The following is an 18,358-nucleotide window of genomic DNA, read 5'->3' as shown; positions in this document are numbered from 1 at the left end:
CAAGGTCTTTCATGCTGAGCTGACGATCTATAATGCGCGACACAAATGCTTGGATGTCTATCCATTTCTCTGATGGGACTGCGATAGAGAAAGAACGGGAATCTATTACAAACCCCAGGCATGTAACAGATTGGCAAGGTGTTAGAATTGATTTGGCATAATTTATCGAGAAGCCTAGGTTGAGCAGGAGGGATACTATTGTGTCTTGCTTAGAGAGTAGTGTCTCCAGTTCTGAGTGGACAACTAGGAGGTCGTCTATGTAAATTATACATCGGATTTGTTGCTGCCGAAAGTGTGTTACTTCCGCCTTCATGAGTCGTGTAAAGGTGTATGGGGCGTTGGATAAACCGAAAACCAACACGGTCCATTGGTTAAGGACACCGTTCCAGAGAAACCTCAGGAACCTTCTGTGATTGGGGTGTACGTGGATTGTGTGGAAGACCTCGTTGAGGTCTATTTTTATACAGTAGTCATTCTGCGTCAAAAGGAAAGGTACTTCTGCTAGACCTTCCATTCTGAACGTGCGATGTCTTCTGTAACGGTTCAGGGATTTGACGTTTAGAACTGGTCTGTAAGAACCGTCCTGCTTCCTTATGGGAAAGAGGTGACTCGTCCAACCTGTCCTCGAGGTGTCTGCCATTTCTATCTTGCCCTGAGACAACGCCATAGTCAAAACACTGTCTAAGAGAGGGCTGGCGTTTACTGAGCATGGGATTCTCTGGCGAGGGAATCTCAACAGCGGGAGGGACAATCCCTGTCTTATAATTTTTAACAACCACCTGTCTGTGGTAATCTCTCCCCGCCGGTCTATGGCTTGAGAGAGGCCAGGATGCGGCTGTGTTTCTGTTACACTTACCATTTCCTCACCATTTCCTCTGTCTCTTCTGGGGTAAGAGGACAAAGGTGCGGCACCTCTGGAGTTCCGGGTCCTGGAGAAGCCTCCTCTCTGGCCTCGGGAGGAGCCTTGATAGTCTTGGTAGTCTCAGGCCAAACTGCTGGCTGCGTCAAAACGACCCGCCTAATGAAAGGGCCGCTTGGAAGACTGATTGCTCTTCAGATCCGCAAATGACTTGCGTGCTTTATAACGGATCTTGACCTCGTCAATGAAGTCTGGGCCGAATAAATCGGAATCAGTGAGGTTAGGAACCTCCACTGGTTTGGGTGCCAAGTCAGCTAGCCCTGCTCTGGTCAGCCAATGGGACCTGCGAGTGTTAGATATAAACTCAAAAGTCTGTCCAACCATAAGGGTGGCCCTACTTATTGCTTTAAGGAGTGCTGCTTTGGATTCTACTAGGTAATCTAAAGAACTGCTAGTGGTACCCTCCCTCTCTGCTTTATTCAGTACAAATAGCAAGGGGCCCGCAGCGTCTGAAACCTTCAATTGAATCTTTCTAAGCAGCTTATCAATTGAATCACTCTGGGTTCTATCACCAATGAGTGACGATAATGCTGGATCAATATCGGGAGCGAAAAGGGCGGAGATATCAGGGATCCCTGTATGGTTACGAATAACCATTTCATCCTCTTTAACAAGAGATGTTCTGAAAGCTAACTGTGCAAAGTTATAGACTTCAGACTTCTCATGCAAGGCCCAGTGAGATGCATACATTTTATTAGGGGGTGAAATTCCTGCTAATGCCACTCTGGCCATCTGCAGGTCACTATATTCACCTCGCTTAGAGGATGCTGAGGTTCTAGTCACCTCCTCAGACTCCCAGTCTACTGAGGGCTGACTACGGTCCTCCTGTAAATTAATTGGGCTTAGGGGACGTTGCCCCCTTAAGTGAGCCCTGAGACCTCTTATGCTTATCTGAGGCTCAGGAAGTATGCCGGCCTTGGGCGGGAGACTGCGGTATGTTGCGTACCGCTGAGGTATTCCAACTTCGGGCAATACGTGGGAATGAGACGATTCGTCCTGAACAGGCATCTCTTTTGGAGCTTTTGCTCACATGTCTCCTTTTACTAGTACTTTTCCTCCCTTGTAGCAATATTGGGCTGGAGGATGAGTCACTTTCCTGAGGTATACTATCTACCTCAGAGCGGTCCCTGTTGTCATCCGACCTGACAGGGTTAAACAGCTTCCTTCTTTTAAATGTAATATCCTCAAATGAGGAAGAGTCACTAGGCAGCCTTTTCCTGTGTTTGAGGCTCCTAGCACTGGCTGAAGGGGACACAGGGAGAGTGTCTGTAGCAGAGACATACACTGTGTCTTCCATGTTCAGCACTGAGGTAAAATCTGAACAGGGGGCGGGCTTTCCCCTACTATGCTCTGTGCGCTCACGTGAACAGCGTGAGCGCACCCCGGAGCTCATTTGCATGCGCCTAATCAATATGTGTGGATGCGCAATAGTCCCAGCGCCGCTATATGCTGTGTATAGGCGCACACGCACACAAGCACCGGCGGCTTCAGCCCACTCCCCCGGCTGTGGAGTAGGTAAGTGAAATTTATTTTCACTTTACCTACTCCAGCAAAAGTCGGGAGGCTTGCCATCCAACCACCAAGCTGTTGCAAGGTGGCAAGCCTCCCGACGAACAAAAGCTGGTGGAACCACTCATTATACAATCAGGGAAAATTCAATGAATCACGCTATTGAATGGCAACAGGAATGAGTGCCCGCAGCTATTTACTTAGCAGCACCCTCCTGAGGTGCAAGCAGAAACCAGACAACATTAGTGCATCACTGTGCGCTGCGGGCTTACCACACCCGCTAACAGCATCGCTCCCGGCAAAGTCAAAAAATGTTATTTACCGCCACAAAACAGCACTGTTTAGGCACAGTAACCGGCATCTTTGGATTTAATAGCTGGGCAAAGTGTTCAATTAAATAGCTCAGGGCAATCATTCACCATGTGGTGTTTAATCGAATTCCTCCCAATTAGGGAAGCCAATCCCAGGGCATTTTTTCAATCCCGGAAATCGAGATTGAAAAATGCCCAATCCCAGTATTCCCGGGATCCCGGGATTGGCTTCCCTAGTAAAAATACCCTCAGTGGCCACCTCGCATATTAAGTTATGGTCCAGTGCGGCCGGGAGAGTGGGTGGTGAAGCTGGGCGGGCGAAGCAGGAGCCGGTGGGCGGGCACATTGAAGACCTGTGCCATCAGGGTGGGAGGGCAGGCTGTGCGGCCTGCATAGCATGACCTTGTCACGCTGCGCAGAGCTGCACTGCCGGGACGGGAGTAGCCAGGCAGAGTCTGAGCACTCGCTCAGACGCTGCCCGCATTAGACTGCGCATGCGCTGTCTAATCCCGAAATTGGAAATTCCAATCCCAGGATTCAAATCCCGGAGTTTTTGAGGCCAAATCCCGGGATCCCGCCGATCCCGGGATTGGCCACCCTACTCCCAATATACCTCTTTGTGATAACAAAATACAATCTTTAGATATATAAAGTATTTTCTCGGATGAAATGTTACAAGGTATGTGGAATTTGAAAAATTCATAACAATTTCAAAACAAAACATATGATAAAACAAACAAAATAATGAATTGCCAAGAAACCAATGGATATGTATGCCACACTGCTCCAGCTATCCACATTGACAGCAGTAACCAACGCATCCTTAACCTTCTGACATACTTGCCTACTTTTGAAAACTAGTTTCAGGGAGATTATAGTTGGTAGCAGAATTTTACACAGCGCCCCATTGAGGGGGTGTGTCATGCTCCACCCAAAGGGCGTGGTCTAGTTCCATATATAGAGAGATTGTGAACGTTGCAACTAGAAGCGTGGGTGTGTACTGCTACATCTGAGAGGAATAATTTAAAATGACTTATATCCAAATGTAGATGAGCCCCAAAGCAGTTAGTAATAGCTACTATACTTGGTAAAGTGCTGGAAAATGGTGCTGATGATTCAATGTAAATGTTATCTATCTCTCATTCCTGTTTACCCCCAAAATGTAACAGTGTAATGTGGTCTAGGTGAAATGAGGGAGATTGCTAGACTAATGAGGGAGAGGGAGATTGCTGCTATTTCGGGGAGTTTCCTGCAGAATGCAGGAGGGTAGTTAACTATGCCTTCTGAGCTATGTGAAACTAGTGGCAGTCGATAAAGGGCTACATTAGTGTGGAGTTCGTAGGTTATCCTTATGTTTGGATGTTTTTTTTTTTCCAAATGATCCGGTTTCAATCCACACTCCAATAAAATTTAATAATTTAAAAACAAACAAGACTACTAGGTTAACTGAATACTAACTACAATGGACAATCAAAGAAGTTAAAGTAATTTGTTCAGTCTATAACTTTTGGCCCATACCATAAAATATCCACGTATTTTATCTTGTTGTTTAAGTATTATCACTGCCTCATAACTTGGCTACACACCTTTGCGATTACTCTGCTAATCAGGTTAAATGCTCCCTATCAGCCGATAGCATATATCCAGCTTGACCCATAGTAACCTCAGTTAGAAAAAGCTCAGTGTGCACATTCTTCTATAGGATTGGAAGTCTGGGCATCTAAAAATATTTAACAGCACATAAGATGCCTCCTTCTGATCCAACAATTGCAGTAGTGTTAGTAGTGTTAAGCCATTTATCAGCTAAAGCCCCTGTATAAACACCTAAGCAATCGTTAGCCCAAGCAGACTGACTGTTATATAGGTGTGAACCAAGGCCTGAAGAAACTGTGACAGCAGATTCAAATTACCCATGGCCAGTATTTTGCTGACACGTACTGTGTGCATGTGCAGTACGGTACGGTTCCAGCATTGTCGGATACGGAATGGATGCAGACATCAAGCGATTGAAAGTCTGTAGCCAATTGTGGTGGTGAGGAGAGAGTGACTTCAGCCTTCTCACTAAACAGAGATGTGTCACCTCTGAGTTGTGGGAGTGCCAAGGCCAGGGTCTTCGTCTTCTGATGGAGAGTTAATGGCCTCCTAGGAGGAGCTGCAGTGGCTGGCTTGTGGGACATCGTGGGTGGGTTACTTAACTGCCTGAGGGTGTGACAAGAGATACTATGCTGCATCCTACGATATGGCACTGGGTCACACATGCATGCAGAAGACACATACTTAAAACCTGACACCTTCTGCAGCCTCCTAGTAAGCAGCATCCAATCACATCTGATTGCACAGACATAATAATACATCAAATGAAAAAAGGAACGGGTTGGAGTCTCCATGTCAACACAAGCAATGTACAAAATACATTAATACTGATTAGTGCCAAAAGAAAATATTGCACAGTTAAGAGATAAAAATAACTAAAACTCTCAGCTTATAGCTAAACTAGGTGCCAGAAATCTATAAACAAGGCACAGTGCCACGGACAATCACAGTACTTGAGGCTGGGGGAAAGTCTACATCAGTCTCTGTGTTTTGACTGTATATAAAGCAGTTCCAATAAAAGTAATAGTCTACAGCCCAATCTCTGAGGACATTTAGGGGTAAATTTATTAAGATGGGAGTTCTATTGAAGATTGGATTATGCCCATAGCAACCATTTATAATCTATTGATTATTTTCTAGAAGGTGCTAAATTAATAAGAAGTTGAATCGATTGGTTGCTATGGGCAACATCCACTCTTCAACAGGACTCCCATATTAGTAAAGGTACTCCTTAGTGTTTAACGATCATACAGCTTTTTGGGTCTACAAAGGTACTGTGGGTACTCAAACCAGGAACAACTCCCTAAATCCGCTACTCGTCACTTGCAGCTCTAGGACGTATTCAGTCCTTGCAGATTAAAGTCTGTACTTAGGCATAAACTATGACACAAACTGCTACAGGTTGAGTATCCCGTATCCAAAATGCTCGGGACCAGGAGAATTTTGGATAACGGATTATTCCGTATTTTGGAATATTTTAATATTTCAATAATGTATTTAGAAGTATCTTGCATTTATGCTGTATAAACACATAAAATAAATACAAATATATTTTATTACCACATAAAATACACACAAATATATTTTATTTGTTCAAAAAACAAGGTTTCAAAACATGAAACAAAATTTGTGTACTATCTCAGATATTGAATTTGAATGCCAAGCAATCATTTTCTTGTACATATATAGTGCCAGTTACATATCATGTCACCAGTAGTGCTGTTACATATATCCCCAGTGAGTTTTTAGCTAAACAATTTTTTTTTCCACTTTCTGGAAAGTATGGTTTTCGGAATAATTCGGATAACGGATATTCGGATACGGGATACTCAACCTGTACAACATAAGTACCTTAACTCCCCGGTCTCCAGCCATAGACTGTTACAATGGAAAGCCAGCATCATCTTGACAATTTAACAGATGTACGTACTGTATACAAAATTAAAACTCGCAAAAGCATGGGGAGAATATACAAACTGCGCACAGTTAGGGCAATGGTGGCAATCGAAGCCATGACCTCAGCGCTGTGAGGCTGTAATGCATTACACCATCCGTACCGCTTAGAGAAGCATGTAAGTTTGTTCAAACAAAGCTGGAGGATAAAGCTAGCTGCACATTGGTAGATATATTTTGGCCATTCAATTGAGCGGCCAATATATTGAGGACTCGTCTGCAGGTCTGTACCAGTGATATATTGTTCAAAGACATATTGCTTTAGCCCTGCAGCACAGCCAATGACTGCTATATCTGCACATATATAAGTGTATTGTGCTGTATGGGTAGTCTGCAGAGGCCACCAGTGACTGATATCACCCCCGATGTATTGTTCCTGATGTCCCAACTGCGCAGGCATTAACATGTGCCCGCTACCGTAATCGTCTATACAATTACCAATCATCAGACAGGTTGACTGACCAGTCTTTCTAGTGTGCACCTGTATATGACAGCAGCCCTAGTCAAAGTTGTTTCAAAAAATGTTTTTATAATACCAGCTGTTTTTCCATGATTTTCGTTGCAAATGCCATAAATGCCACTTTGAACTCAAACAAATGGTCAAGCGGAAATCCATACAAGCAATGTATTCCTTTCTAACAGAATTGCAAAGTGGTTAGTTGTACAAGCCAAAGACTGAAGACTCACCAACTAATGCTGGAATAGTAACAGACTGCCCATAGCTGGCTTTCATCACGGCACTGATCACATCATCAATGAACCTCTGTGTCACTCCTATACCCTGCAGCGATTCCGACACAGACTTGTGGGTCATATTCACAAAATGCTCTCCTCCCAGTGAGCGCAGCAGCCCCTCTATGCTTGAGAAAGCATATTCATGAGCTTGGTATTTGTACACCCTACAAAGAATGGAGAGGAAACTCATTTTATTAAACATCTTGTACCCAAACACCACTATGCGCATGTCAAAACAGGATTCATTTGCATTATACTACACAATACCATCCTTTAATGTGTGAAATCAACAAAAATGTGTTATTTTAGCACCCTGCACATTTTAAAAAACATGCAGTTCCTCTTTCCTGCCTGGTGTGTCGCTGTTTGCTGTGGTGCTTCTTGCACAGTCTGGTCTATATATCAATACAGACCAGGCTGTGCTAGAAACATCAAAACAGAGAGGGGCATCCCAGGCAGGAAAGAGGAATTACACAGGGTTTGAAAGCTGCTACCTTTAAAAAAAATGTTTTTAAAATAAACCAAATATAAGCTTAAGGTCCTTTGAGGCCAGATCTTACTTTCCTGCTAGGAAACCACACACTGCCATGTTTTTCATAGATCCAATTGCAGGCCAGCATAACATGTTTGGGAACATGTAACATGGCAGTGGTAACTGATGTACAGCATAATAAATTAGAAAAATCAAAGCCATGAAGCTTAATTTTGCTTATTTATTTCTGAGAAAAAAATACATAGTGCATACAAATAGAGATAGAAATATGGTTGTGGCTAAACTGAAGTGGGATTAACGATCTCTGACATTACATCCACGTGACAGGCACACTTCAAGCATGGTGGCTCACTCTGCTTTCCACAGGTTACTATGACCGGGTTGGGATCGTTTGGTCGAATGCATTATGGTCGAATGTCATTACATCGAATCCATTAGGTCGAATTGCTAAAAGGTCGACATGATTCTAGGTCGACATGGGAAAAGGTCGAAATGATTCTAGGTCGAAAGGTCATTAGTTCGACAGGTCATTAGGTCGAAAAGGTCATTAGTTCGACATTGTCTAGGTCGACATTCACAAAGTCGACATGGGGTTTTTCACTGTTTTTTTACCTGAATGTCAACACAGTCGACATGGACACAGTTTAAAGTGCACTGCATCCCCTCGCAACGCTCGCTGCGCTCGCAATGCGTCGGGCACGGTGCCTCGCTACGCTCGGCACACTATTTTATTCTCCCACCACGCCCTAGTGGATGGTAGGGCATGAAATACCGCCTGTCAGCACATGTCGGCTCAAAAAACAGTGAAAAACCCCATGTCGACTTTGTGAATGTCGACCTAGACAATGTCGAACTAATGACCTTGTCGACCTAATGACCTGTCGAACTAATGACCTTTCGACCTAGAATCATTTCGACCTTTTCCCATGTCGACCTAGAATCATGTCGACCTTTTAGCAATTCGACCTAATGGATTCGATGTAATGACATTCGACCATAATGCATTCGACCAAATGACCGCATCCCCTATGACCAATATATGCCCATGTGGATAGTACAAGTGCTAGGCCACTGACCCTGCCACCATGCTTCACATAGTAGTGATGTCAGGGGTCCTTTATCCCACTTGGATCTAGGATATGCCACAGAAATATAATGACTACACAATGTTCAGAGTCCACCACAGTAAGCATGCATGTTCAGTGCATGAGATTATTGTTTTGGTGGCTAATGAATTTACTCCTGTAATTGCATTACTTGATCATGTCATTCTTTAGAACTGAAAAACAAAACAGATTTTAGACAGATGGGTAGGCTCAATGACATTTGCATATAGTAATGACTTGGCCTAAATATGTCTTCTCAATATAGTTACATGTATTTTGAATGGCTCGATGTGCACTGTTATTACTACATTCAATTATTTTTTTTAATCCTTACTGGAAGGTTCTCAAATCTCACCTTAAAAACCCTCCAGCATTACATTGACAAATGCACATACAATGGGGGAATGTGCATCTGCAATAGAAATAGTGAACATTTTATGTTTTAGTCATGTGTGAAAGGGCTCATTGTTAGACTCCGTGACTAACCTCATGAATTTCTCCATGACTTCCTCCACCCACATCTGCAGTCTCAAAAAACTGATGCCATAGTGCCACCAGAGTCGGAAGAGATTCAGGAGATACCAGTCTGTTTCCTCTAGAACCAACTGCTCTCCATTGTAAATAGCACTCTTCCCAGCCACATCTCTCCGATGCTTTAGCCCTGGAATACGTGGAAGCAGAAAAGCCCAATGTTGGTGTAAGCCAGCGGCCTATGCAACCCTTTCAGACAACACATTAGTCCCTATGTTCCACAGGTGTTAAGGACAAAAGAGAACAACCTGGATGGATACATTATGTGGTACCGCCGACATCATTAATGATATTAGTGTTGCCGTGGAACAAACTATTTGCACCTCAAAAACTGAATGAGATAGTTAACAATATCATGCAGAACATGCCGTCACGGAGTATAAGTCAGATTAGATTTGACTGCCTGTTCAGGCGACAGGGGTTATCGTTAACAACCAGTGCATCATTAATGATATAGTGCAGTGGTTCCCAACCCTGGTCCTCAAGTACCCCCAACAGTGCACGTTTTCCAGGTCACCCGGCAGGTGCACTCATTATTCAGGCACATTTGAAAAGATCACAGGTGGAGCTAATTATCTCACCTGTAATTCTGTGTGGAGACCTGCAAAACGTGCCATGTTGGGGGTACTTGAGGACCAGGGTTGGGAACCACTGATATAGTGGGTACACAATGAGCGATATACAGGAAGAATATAGGAAGAAGTCTCCCGATTGCAGAAGTAGTCTCCCATTGCTGTAGAGACTAACCACGTTGCCTCACCAGTTCCATCTGCAGCGTCATCAGCGTCTCCTCATGCCTTTGCCTGACCAGCAATCCATTGGGAACTACCTGCGCTGCCCTCAGATATCAGCATTCATCTGCCCTACACTGACACGGGTGTAGGAAGCAGCGGCATTAATCCTACAGGCGTTAGCGGGAATCCTGGAGCCAGTATACAGCCAGCTGTCAGACAGAGGGACCTGATTCCTGACTGCACACTACTGCTCCGCTACGCCGTAATACAAGGACATGCATACTCATGAATACGGTGGATATTTCAAATGGAGAGGAGGGGGGTACTCATAAATGAAAAGCCTAATCAAGTGTGAGAAAAAAAAGGGTTGGGAACCGCTGCTGTAATGAATAAAACTAGAATTGTGAATAAAAAAAAAAGGACAGTACAGTATGTTTAGAGAAGGTAATTCCAGGGGGAACTACTACTACTGGTTTAGATGCCTTCAGTAGCTACAAAGGCTTAGCAACCAGTGTTCCCTCTAAGCTGTGCATGCGCACACACCTTGACGAGCGTGCGCACAGACATTACAACTGAGCGCACAAAGCAGCAGTGGTCCCTTTTTGCAGTTGTGGACTCAATTAATGTGTTTCACCCATCAACTACATTGTGTGCTGTGTTTTGAATGTTCAAATGTTTAATATTATTTTGAAGTAAAGTTAACACAAATGCTGAAGGTCATTTTCCAGTTATATATAAGTGACGCACAAAAATGTAAATTTCATTCCAAAGTTGCACAGCCGAAATCTTTTGCAGCACACAGCCTTTGTAACTTTAACAGCAACACTCTTGTGTGTAAGGTTATATTCTGATTTGCTGTATATTACAGGCTCCAAGTACCCAGTATAGAGAGATATAAAGCATATACAAAACTCACCCAAGTGCTTGACAAAGTCTTGCATGTGTAGGTTTAAAGAGTGAATAGAAGGGCTGCCAGACTCATACTGCTGACTATTCACTGTTAATGTGGCCAGCCTCCCCCCAACACGGTCTGCCTCATAGACATCAATTTGCACCTGGGGTCCAAAATGTTGATGAAGAAAGTAGGTAACGGCTGAGCCCCCAATACCTGCACCGACCACAGCTGCAAAAACACAAACAAAAGACAATCAGAATTTGCCACAACTGCCACAATAAATAGAAAGTGACAGAACAAATCTATTTTTTCCATTGACTGAACATTACTTTGAATAAACCTCTAAAGCATGCATGCTACTAACAACTAACAAACAGAGCTGTGAGAAAGCTGACTGATTGTGTTCTGCTAAGCCGCTTCCTCTTGCATAATAATAATGGAGCATTAACAGCTATAATAACCCGGATCCAAATATACTATAAGAAGCATTTATGATTACTGCTTTTTTCTTGCCATGCTAATTAATTTCTGTTTTACCAATGCTAATTAATCTGTCTGTGAAACACTTTTTAACGCAACAGCTATAGTGAAAGTTATAGTAGCTTTTATTGTCTATTACCGGCCGGTTATTTGTGTGTGAATTGTATCATTATTATAAAACAACCAAACAACAAGAGAGTTGCTATATAAAGAGATCGCTCCACTAGTTTCAGCTCACAACCCACAGACTTACTAGTCATTCACTTAATTATGACATTCATAGATGCACAACCCCACATGAGGTCTAGTAGGTCACTATTTATAGGCCGAAGGAAGCCGTAGGGGTGCGGAGAGATGCAGGCTGCTGGTACAGATACGGATATGCTGCTGGAAGTGTATGCAGTACCAGGGCCAGATTAAGGTCTGTGGGGGCCTTGGACAACAAAATTGCAGTGGCCTCATGGAGGCAGGTGGTACCTGGGCAGCGGGGTCCCTTCGGCGGGTGGGAAGTTAGTGGATGGGCAGTCAGTGCAGGGTCCCTGCGGCAGATGGGAACTAGTAGCAATACTAGTTACCACCTGCCACAGGGACCCCGCCACTGACTTCCCATCCGCCGCAAGGACCACGCCACTCACTTCCCATCTGCCGCAGAGACCCTGCCACTGACTGCAGTGCTTAGCTGCCGCAGGGACCCCCTGCCCGCCCCGCGCTGCCTGCCACCGCTGCAGCAGTGCCAATGTGGGGGCAACCGCCCCTGTCGCCTTCGTGCTTAATCCGGCACTGTGCAGTACCTTACTGAATAGCAAGCTGCAGCATATATATTGACAGTTCATAAACACACACACATGTTTACACACACAGGTTGAATGCAAGGAGGGCTAATTGCTATAACTAAGAAGGTGCATGAAACCAAAGCAAAAAAAAATCAGAAATGCTAATGTGCAATGCACGTTAAATCATTACAGATGTCTGATGGAGGTTAGGGTAGTAGTACAGATGTGCGCCATCCTGTAAATGTAGTACATAACATGAATAAGCCTATGCAGCTGAAGACTGTACATATGCCACCCAGTTACCTATCCTGCCAGGCGGATCTGGGTGCCCCGGTTGTCCGGTGCATATTTGGGAGAGCGTAGCAGACAGCAGTAGCAACACCACCGGAGACATGCTGAGGATGTGCAGCGTCTCTCAAGTCCCGCCAATCAGCGTAGAGAACAGAAAAGGGGCGGACATATACAGCAGCGAGGCTTGGAACGCAAGCAGTAGCACCGCATTCTGGCACAACGCATGCGCATTGCGCTGTATTCCCGGGACCCCGGATTTTCCCTGTGCTGTGCTGTAAACTGCTGTGACATTTGCTCTACAAAAGAAATATAAAATAAATAAGTAAATAAAAATAAAACTTTGGAGCATGTGTATTATTAACGGCCATGTACATGAAAGCTTGATTCCCTTCTGGGCTGGAGGCTTGGCTTAAAAATGTTTTGTAAAACTGAACGTGTAGCGTAACAAAATGTAAACCTGTACCACTTGTGTGTAACAATTTTGTTCGCACTTTGGCCCTTATTCAGATCTCGGCGGTACGGCCCGCGTGCGGCCGTACCGCCGATGTTTTCACTCTGCACATGCGCAGAGGTCACTCTGCGCATGTGCAGGCGAAATCGCCGCACACAAATTTTATACGCCGCAAAGGGGGCGTATAGGGGCTTAATACCCTCATTTCCCTATGCATACGCCCCGCGTTTCATGGGCGTTCCCATGCAAACGCGGGGCGTATGCATGGTAATGAGGCTATGACGCCAGTGATGGGGGCGGAAAGCTGACATCGCCGGATGTCAGCTCTCCACCCCCATACAAGCTTTCACACGGACGATTGTCCGTGTGGTCTAAGCTTGCGTGAGCGGGGGGAGCGTGCGGCCCTGCCTTCGATGGTCGTCGACCATCGAATGCAGGGGGCAGCTCCCACCATGGTGGAGGCGTACGCCCCACCATTTTCATGCGGATCGCCAGCCGTCCGCGTACGGACGGCCGTGGCGATCCGTCTTGTAGGCGGGGATTGGTTTGTGCGGCCGGAGCAACGTATGCGGCTCCGGCCGCACAGATCAGAATAAGGGCCACAGTAACCTAAAGCAGTGGTCTTTAGGACACCAAACAGTTCATGTTTTCTTGGTCACCCAGCAGGTGTACAGGTGTACTCATTACACACTGACACACTGTAAAAGACCAAAAGGTGGCGCTAATATTTTACTTGTGATTCTGTGAGTACAAATGAAAAACAAGCACTGTGTATGGTCCTGAGGCAGGGTTGCCTACCTGACCCTCTCCATGCGGGAGAAAATGCTCTGCTCCTGGACTTCCCTGGTAATGTATGATTGCCATCACCTGTGGGGAGCTAGGTAAAGGTGTTTCACCACAGGTGCTGGCAATCATACATTTCCAGGGAAGTCCAGGAGCAGAGCATTTTCTCCCGCATGGTGAGGGTCAGGTAGGCAAGTATGTTTGTAGGACTTGCCAGCCAACTCCAGTCCTCGAGAGGTATTAACAGTTTGGCGGGTATTCAATGCTTTGGGCGAGTGGTGACAGAGAGCAGAGCTTCCTGCTCGCTGTCACCACTCACCCTGACAGTATTCAACGCAGCCCCCTCATACGCCAATTCCCCTTCGCTCCATTTTTTGAGTGAGGGGAAATTGGCGTATGCGGCTCCTGAACCAGCGAGACTCGCGGCTAAATACAGGGAGTTTCCTGCACTAGCCACGGGTCTCGCTGTTTTGGGGAATTCTTGGCGTCCTGTGACAGCGAGGATTTCCCCAGAATGTTGAATAGAGCGAGTGGCCGGCGAGGGGGTTAAACAGCGAGGATCGCTGGTTTTCTGCAATCCTCGCTGCTTAACCGCCTCGCTGGCCGCGGCATTGAATACACCCCTTTATGTTTTGCATGTCTCCTCACAGAATCACAAGTGAAGTAATAAGCTCCACCTGTGGATCTATTAAAATGTGTCAGTGAGTAATGAGGGCACCTGTGCAGCAGCTAAGGTTGTCTGAAAAATGTGAAATGTTGGTAGCTCTTGAGAACTGGAGTTGGCTACCCCTGACTTATGCAATAGACTGTACACCTTAAAATAGCATTTTTTTTTTCTGCTTTTTGTATAATGCTACTGTTTTAGGTGTGTGGCAACTATCAACAAAACAAAGGAGGTGATTCCAGTTAATTTGGATGGGGACGAATCTGTCCACCTTCCGGTGATTGGGGGTCTGCGCATGTGCAGACCCCGGCAGAAACGGCCTCGGCGAGTTACACACTTGCTGGGCTGATCGTTGCGGGGAGGGCAGATGGGGACAGGGAATGCCCAGTGTTTTATGGACATCCCCATGTAAATGATGGGTGTTCCTATGAGTATGCGGGCAGGCGGATACCAGCTGGGAGCCCCATTTTCATCCAGCCGCACACAAATAAAAGTCAGTTTTTACAGACTTGCCGGTATATTTGCGAAGGCAGGAGAAATCATTCCATGGTTGCATCCTCCTGCAGAAGAGGCATGCGAGATGTGTTTTCGTTACACATCCCCTCACATGGTACCCAGGGGAAGTGGTGGCAGGGGCTCAGGTATTTGGCGGGGCGACATCCCAGGGGCTTGGTAAGCTGCGTGACCCCATCAAGTCACCCAGCAGTTCCAGGGTGGCAGGAACGCATATGATACACCATATACAATCCTTATGCAATCAACGTATCATATGCGATCCCAGTCATGGCTGTTGGATCCAACAAAACCTTGTTTCAGACATGACCATCAACGGATCCAATCTGACGTGTGCAGGACCAGGCATCGGATTGGATTTGGAGGTAAAGCACATACAATGTGGCACTTTTCACAGGATTACTTAGTCAAAACTGTTGAAATTTGGTGAGAAAGGCCCAAATCACATTAGTGTATGGGCACCTTAAGGGTTTTCTGGAGTGACTGTGCCACAGGAAACAAACTGTTCAGCTGCGCAAATAATAACATAGCATCAACCTCGGATGCAGGCATATGGTTTATTGTAGATCACTAGCTAAGTGTACATAATATAGATATCAGATCACAGAAGTCCAGTCACCCCTGCCATGCAGAATCCACCATTTCCCCAAAAGTTGTCTGTCACAATACTCTTCTACATTTAGTTAGCCCTTCTGTGATTATTCGCAAACCTTTTACACCTCCAATGCAAATTTGACCTGCCTCATTTTCATTACCTACATCAGTGGTTCCCAACCTGGGGTACTAGTACCCCTGGGCATAGGTGCCGATTCTGTGGGTGCTTGAGGGCCCGAGCACCCATGGAAATTGATGAGCACCCACCCACTCGGCAGCGGCCCACCCGCCCATGTCCCACTGCACTCCCCTTTATGTATTTTGCACTGTTGCCATAATTTGAATATTGGAAACAACGGTACTCTTTACCTAGCACGGCGCCCATCGCGGGCATCGCGGGTACATTTATGTCTGGCCGCGACGCGACCGACGCGATGCCCGTGATTTCCCATTGAAACCCATGTTAAACATGGAAATCGCGTCGGTCGCGTCCGGCCATAAATGTACCCGCGATGCCCGCGACGCGATGCTCCCGATTTGCCATAGGAATCAATGTTAAAAGGCCCGATGGACACGATTTTACTGTTAAATGCCTCAATGGACCCGATGTGGCCATAGGAAACAATGTTAAATGGGCCTTAGAGCCCAAATAGTTACCCTGAACTCTGAAATGGCCCCCACAATTGATTACGCCACCCCACGATCAACGTCAACCCGAAGCGTGTCGAGCGCAGCGAGCCCACGAGGGGCGGCGGTACGCGTCCTCCGACCTTTTCATACCCCCCACTATCCACGTCGGCGTGGAGTTGAGAATAGAATAGTGTGGCGAGCGCAGCGAGCCACCGAGCCCGAAGCGTGGCGAGCGCACGCGGATACCTTCACAGCTATACGCGTCCCCTCGCGGGCTTCACAGGTGTCCATGGCGACGCGGACACCTGTGAAGCCCGCGAAGGGACGCGTTTACCTGTGAAGGTATCCGCGTGCGCTCGCCACGCTTCGGGCTCGGTGGCTCGCTGCGCTCGCCACACTATTCTATTCTCAACTCCACGCCGACGTGGATAGTGGGGGTATGAAAAGGTCGGAGGACGCGTACCGCCACCCCTCGCGGGCTCGCCACGCTTCGGGTTGACGTTGATCGTGGGGTGGCGTAAACAATTGGGGGGGCCATTTCAGAGTTCAGGGTAACTATTTGGGCTCTAAGGCCCATTTAACATTGTTTCCTATGGTAAAATCGGGTCCATTCAGCCATTTAACATGAAAATCGTGTCCATCGGGCCTTTTAACATTGATTCCTATGGCAAATCGTGGGCATCGCGTCGCGGCCATCGTGTGCACATTTATGGCCGGACGCGACCGACGCGATGTCCATGTTTAACATGGTTTTCAATGGGGAAATCGTGGACATCGCGTCGGTCGCGTCACGTCCGGGCATCTTTAGCCCGCATACGACGCGACCGACGCGATTTTTTACCTCACGATGCCCACGATCAAGATCGTGGGCGCCGTGCTAGGTAAAGAGTACCGAAACAACTGTTCTGCGTAATATAAATCAGTGTTATTTTGTGGCCATGCCCCTTTCCCAGGAAGCCACTCCCCTATATTTTTGGCTTGAGCACCCACCAGCAAAAACATAAATCGGCACCTATGCCCCTGGGGGTACCCTGCAGACTGGTTGGGGGTACTTGAAAATAATATTGGTAATAGCGGAAGAAGAAATCTCTCATTGCCATGGAGACAAACCACGGCACCTCGCTTCTGGTTGCATCTACAGTCACTTCATGCTTTTGCCGGACAAGACATCCACTGGGGGTGGCTCGCTCTGCCCCCAGACATCAGCGCTCATCTGCCCTGCGCTGACCTGTGGAGGAAACATGGGACATTAGCAGACAGTATTATTTATTTATTATCAGTTTCTAATATAGTGCAGCAATTTCAGTTGCGCTTTACAATTGGAAACAGTGATACAACATACTGGGTATTTACAGACAGTTAAAAGGGTAGGAGGGCCCTGCAAGCTTACAATCTATAGGCAGCGGCCAGAAACCGCAGGACCCAATTCCTGACCACATGCTCCTTAATATAAGGACACGCATACCGCCCACTTCCACTATACTTGAAAAGCACTGTCGGATGGTAAATATACTGCCCTAAGTCAGCCCTAAATCATCCCAGGCATATATAGGAACGGACAGTGTCATTTGTGCTGCCATTTATCTTCATTTCTGTGTACTATTTTAAGTTCAGATATAGTTCTTTTTATATACCCATGATTTTTTTATTAAAATGTACCAGTATTACCATGCTTTGATATAAACTTTATTGTAAAGTCAATCCAATCGGTAGCATTTTTTATTTTATTTAATTCATTTTGGCGCTGCTTCTATTGTTTTTCTCTTTGTACTTTCTGCAGGTTGGACTAGACCTGTTCTTTTTGCAGCAGCCATTTAAGGTGAAACCGCTCACTCACTGCGCCCCCTAGATATCTCAGTTTCTCAGTGGGAGACAGAGATACAATCCATCCACACTGCCATGGAGGGTCTCAACAAAACACTACAGGTGATCATTGCTGCAACTCATTCCTCATCAATATACAGTCAGTAAGCAGTTCATTTACATCCTGCTTGGAGTACTGTAAATACAGCTTACATTAGTTTGTCAAATTTGGCACCATCTGAAGCTGTTCTAAATGTACAATGCTTAAGCAATGGTATGCAGGAATTATAAGCCCCATACAGCAACATTTCTTAGGCTGGAGGCACTGTTCACAAACTTGAAATGTGTTGCAAATGACATACATAACAGATCCGAGGCACTGCTTAAAGTGCAATATACACAGCAATATAGGGGTTTCCTCAAAGCAGGGATGTGGCATCTTTGGCCCTCCAGCTGTTGTTGAACTATGCATCCCAGCATGGCCTATGAGAGTTTTCGCATTGCCAAATAGCAAAATTGTTGCAAGGCATACTGGGATGTGTTGTTCAATGGGTATGGATCATTAGGTAGACAGCATGATGGCCAACACCATTAGGT

The 18,358-nt window shown here is 45.9% G+C and overlaps 1 protein-coding gene across 1 annotated transcript in view; it reads right to left on the bottom strand.

Annotated features, from left to right (window-relative positions):
• PCYOX1L (prenylcysteine oxidase 1 like) overlaps positions 1-12,486 on the bottom strand; it is a 30,705-nt gene extending 18,219 nt beyond the window's left edge. Inside the window, exons 1-4 of the mRNA XM_083182008.1 lie at positions 12,336-12,486; positions 10,801-11,007; positions 9,106-9,280; positions 6,973-7,184 (exon numbers count right to left, since the gene is read on the bottom strand). Of these exons, the coding sequence (XP_083038134.1) occupies positions 6,973-7,184; positions 9,106-9,280; positions 10,801-11,007; positions 12,336-12,426 (685 nt within the window). The 5' untranslated portion in view covers positions 12,427-12,486. The remainder of the gene's footprint in view (positions 1-6,972; positions 7,185-9,105; positions 9,281-10,800; positions 11,008-12,335) is intronic.
• Between the last annotated feature and the right edge of the window lie 5,872 nt (positions 12,487-18,358).

This window comes from Crinia signifera, chromosome 4 (assembly GCF_055691185.1).
Source record: "Crinia signifera chromosome 4, ASM5569118v1, whole genome shotgun sequence".
NCBI classification, from domain to species: Eukaryota; Metazoa; Chordata; class Amphibia; order Anura; family Myobatrachidae; genus Crinia; species Crinia signifera.
The sequence above is the reverse complement of the archived record's forward strand: the minus strand, read 5'-3'. Positions and strand labels throughout refer to the sequence as shown.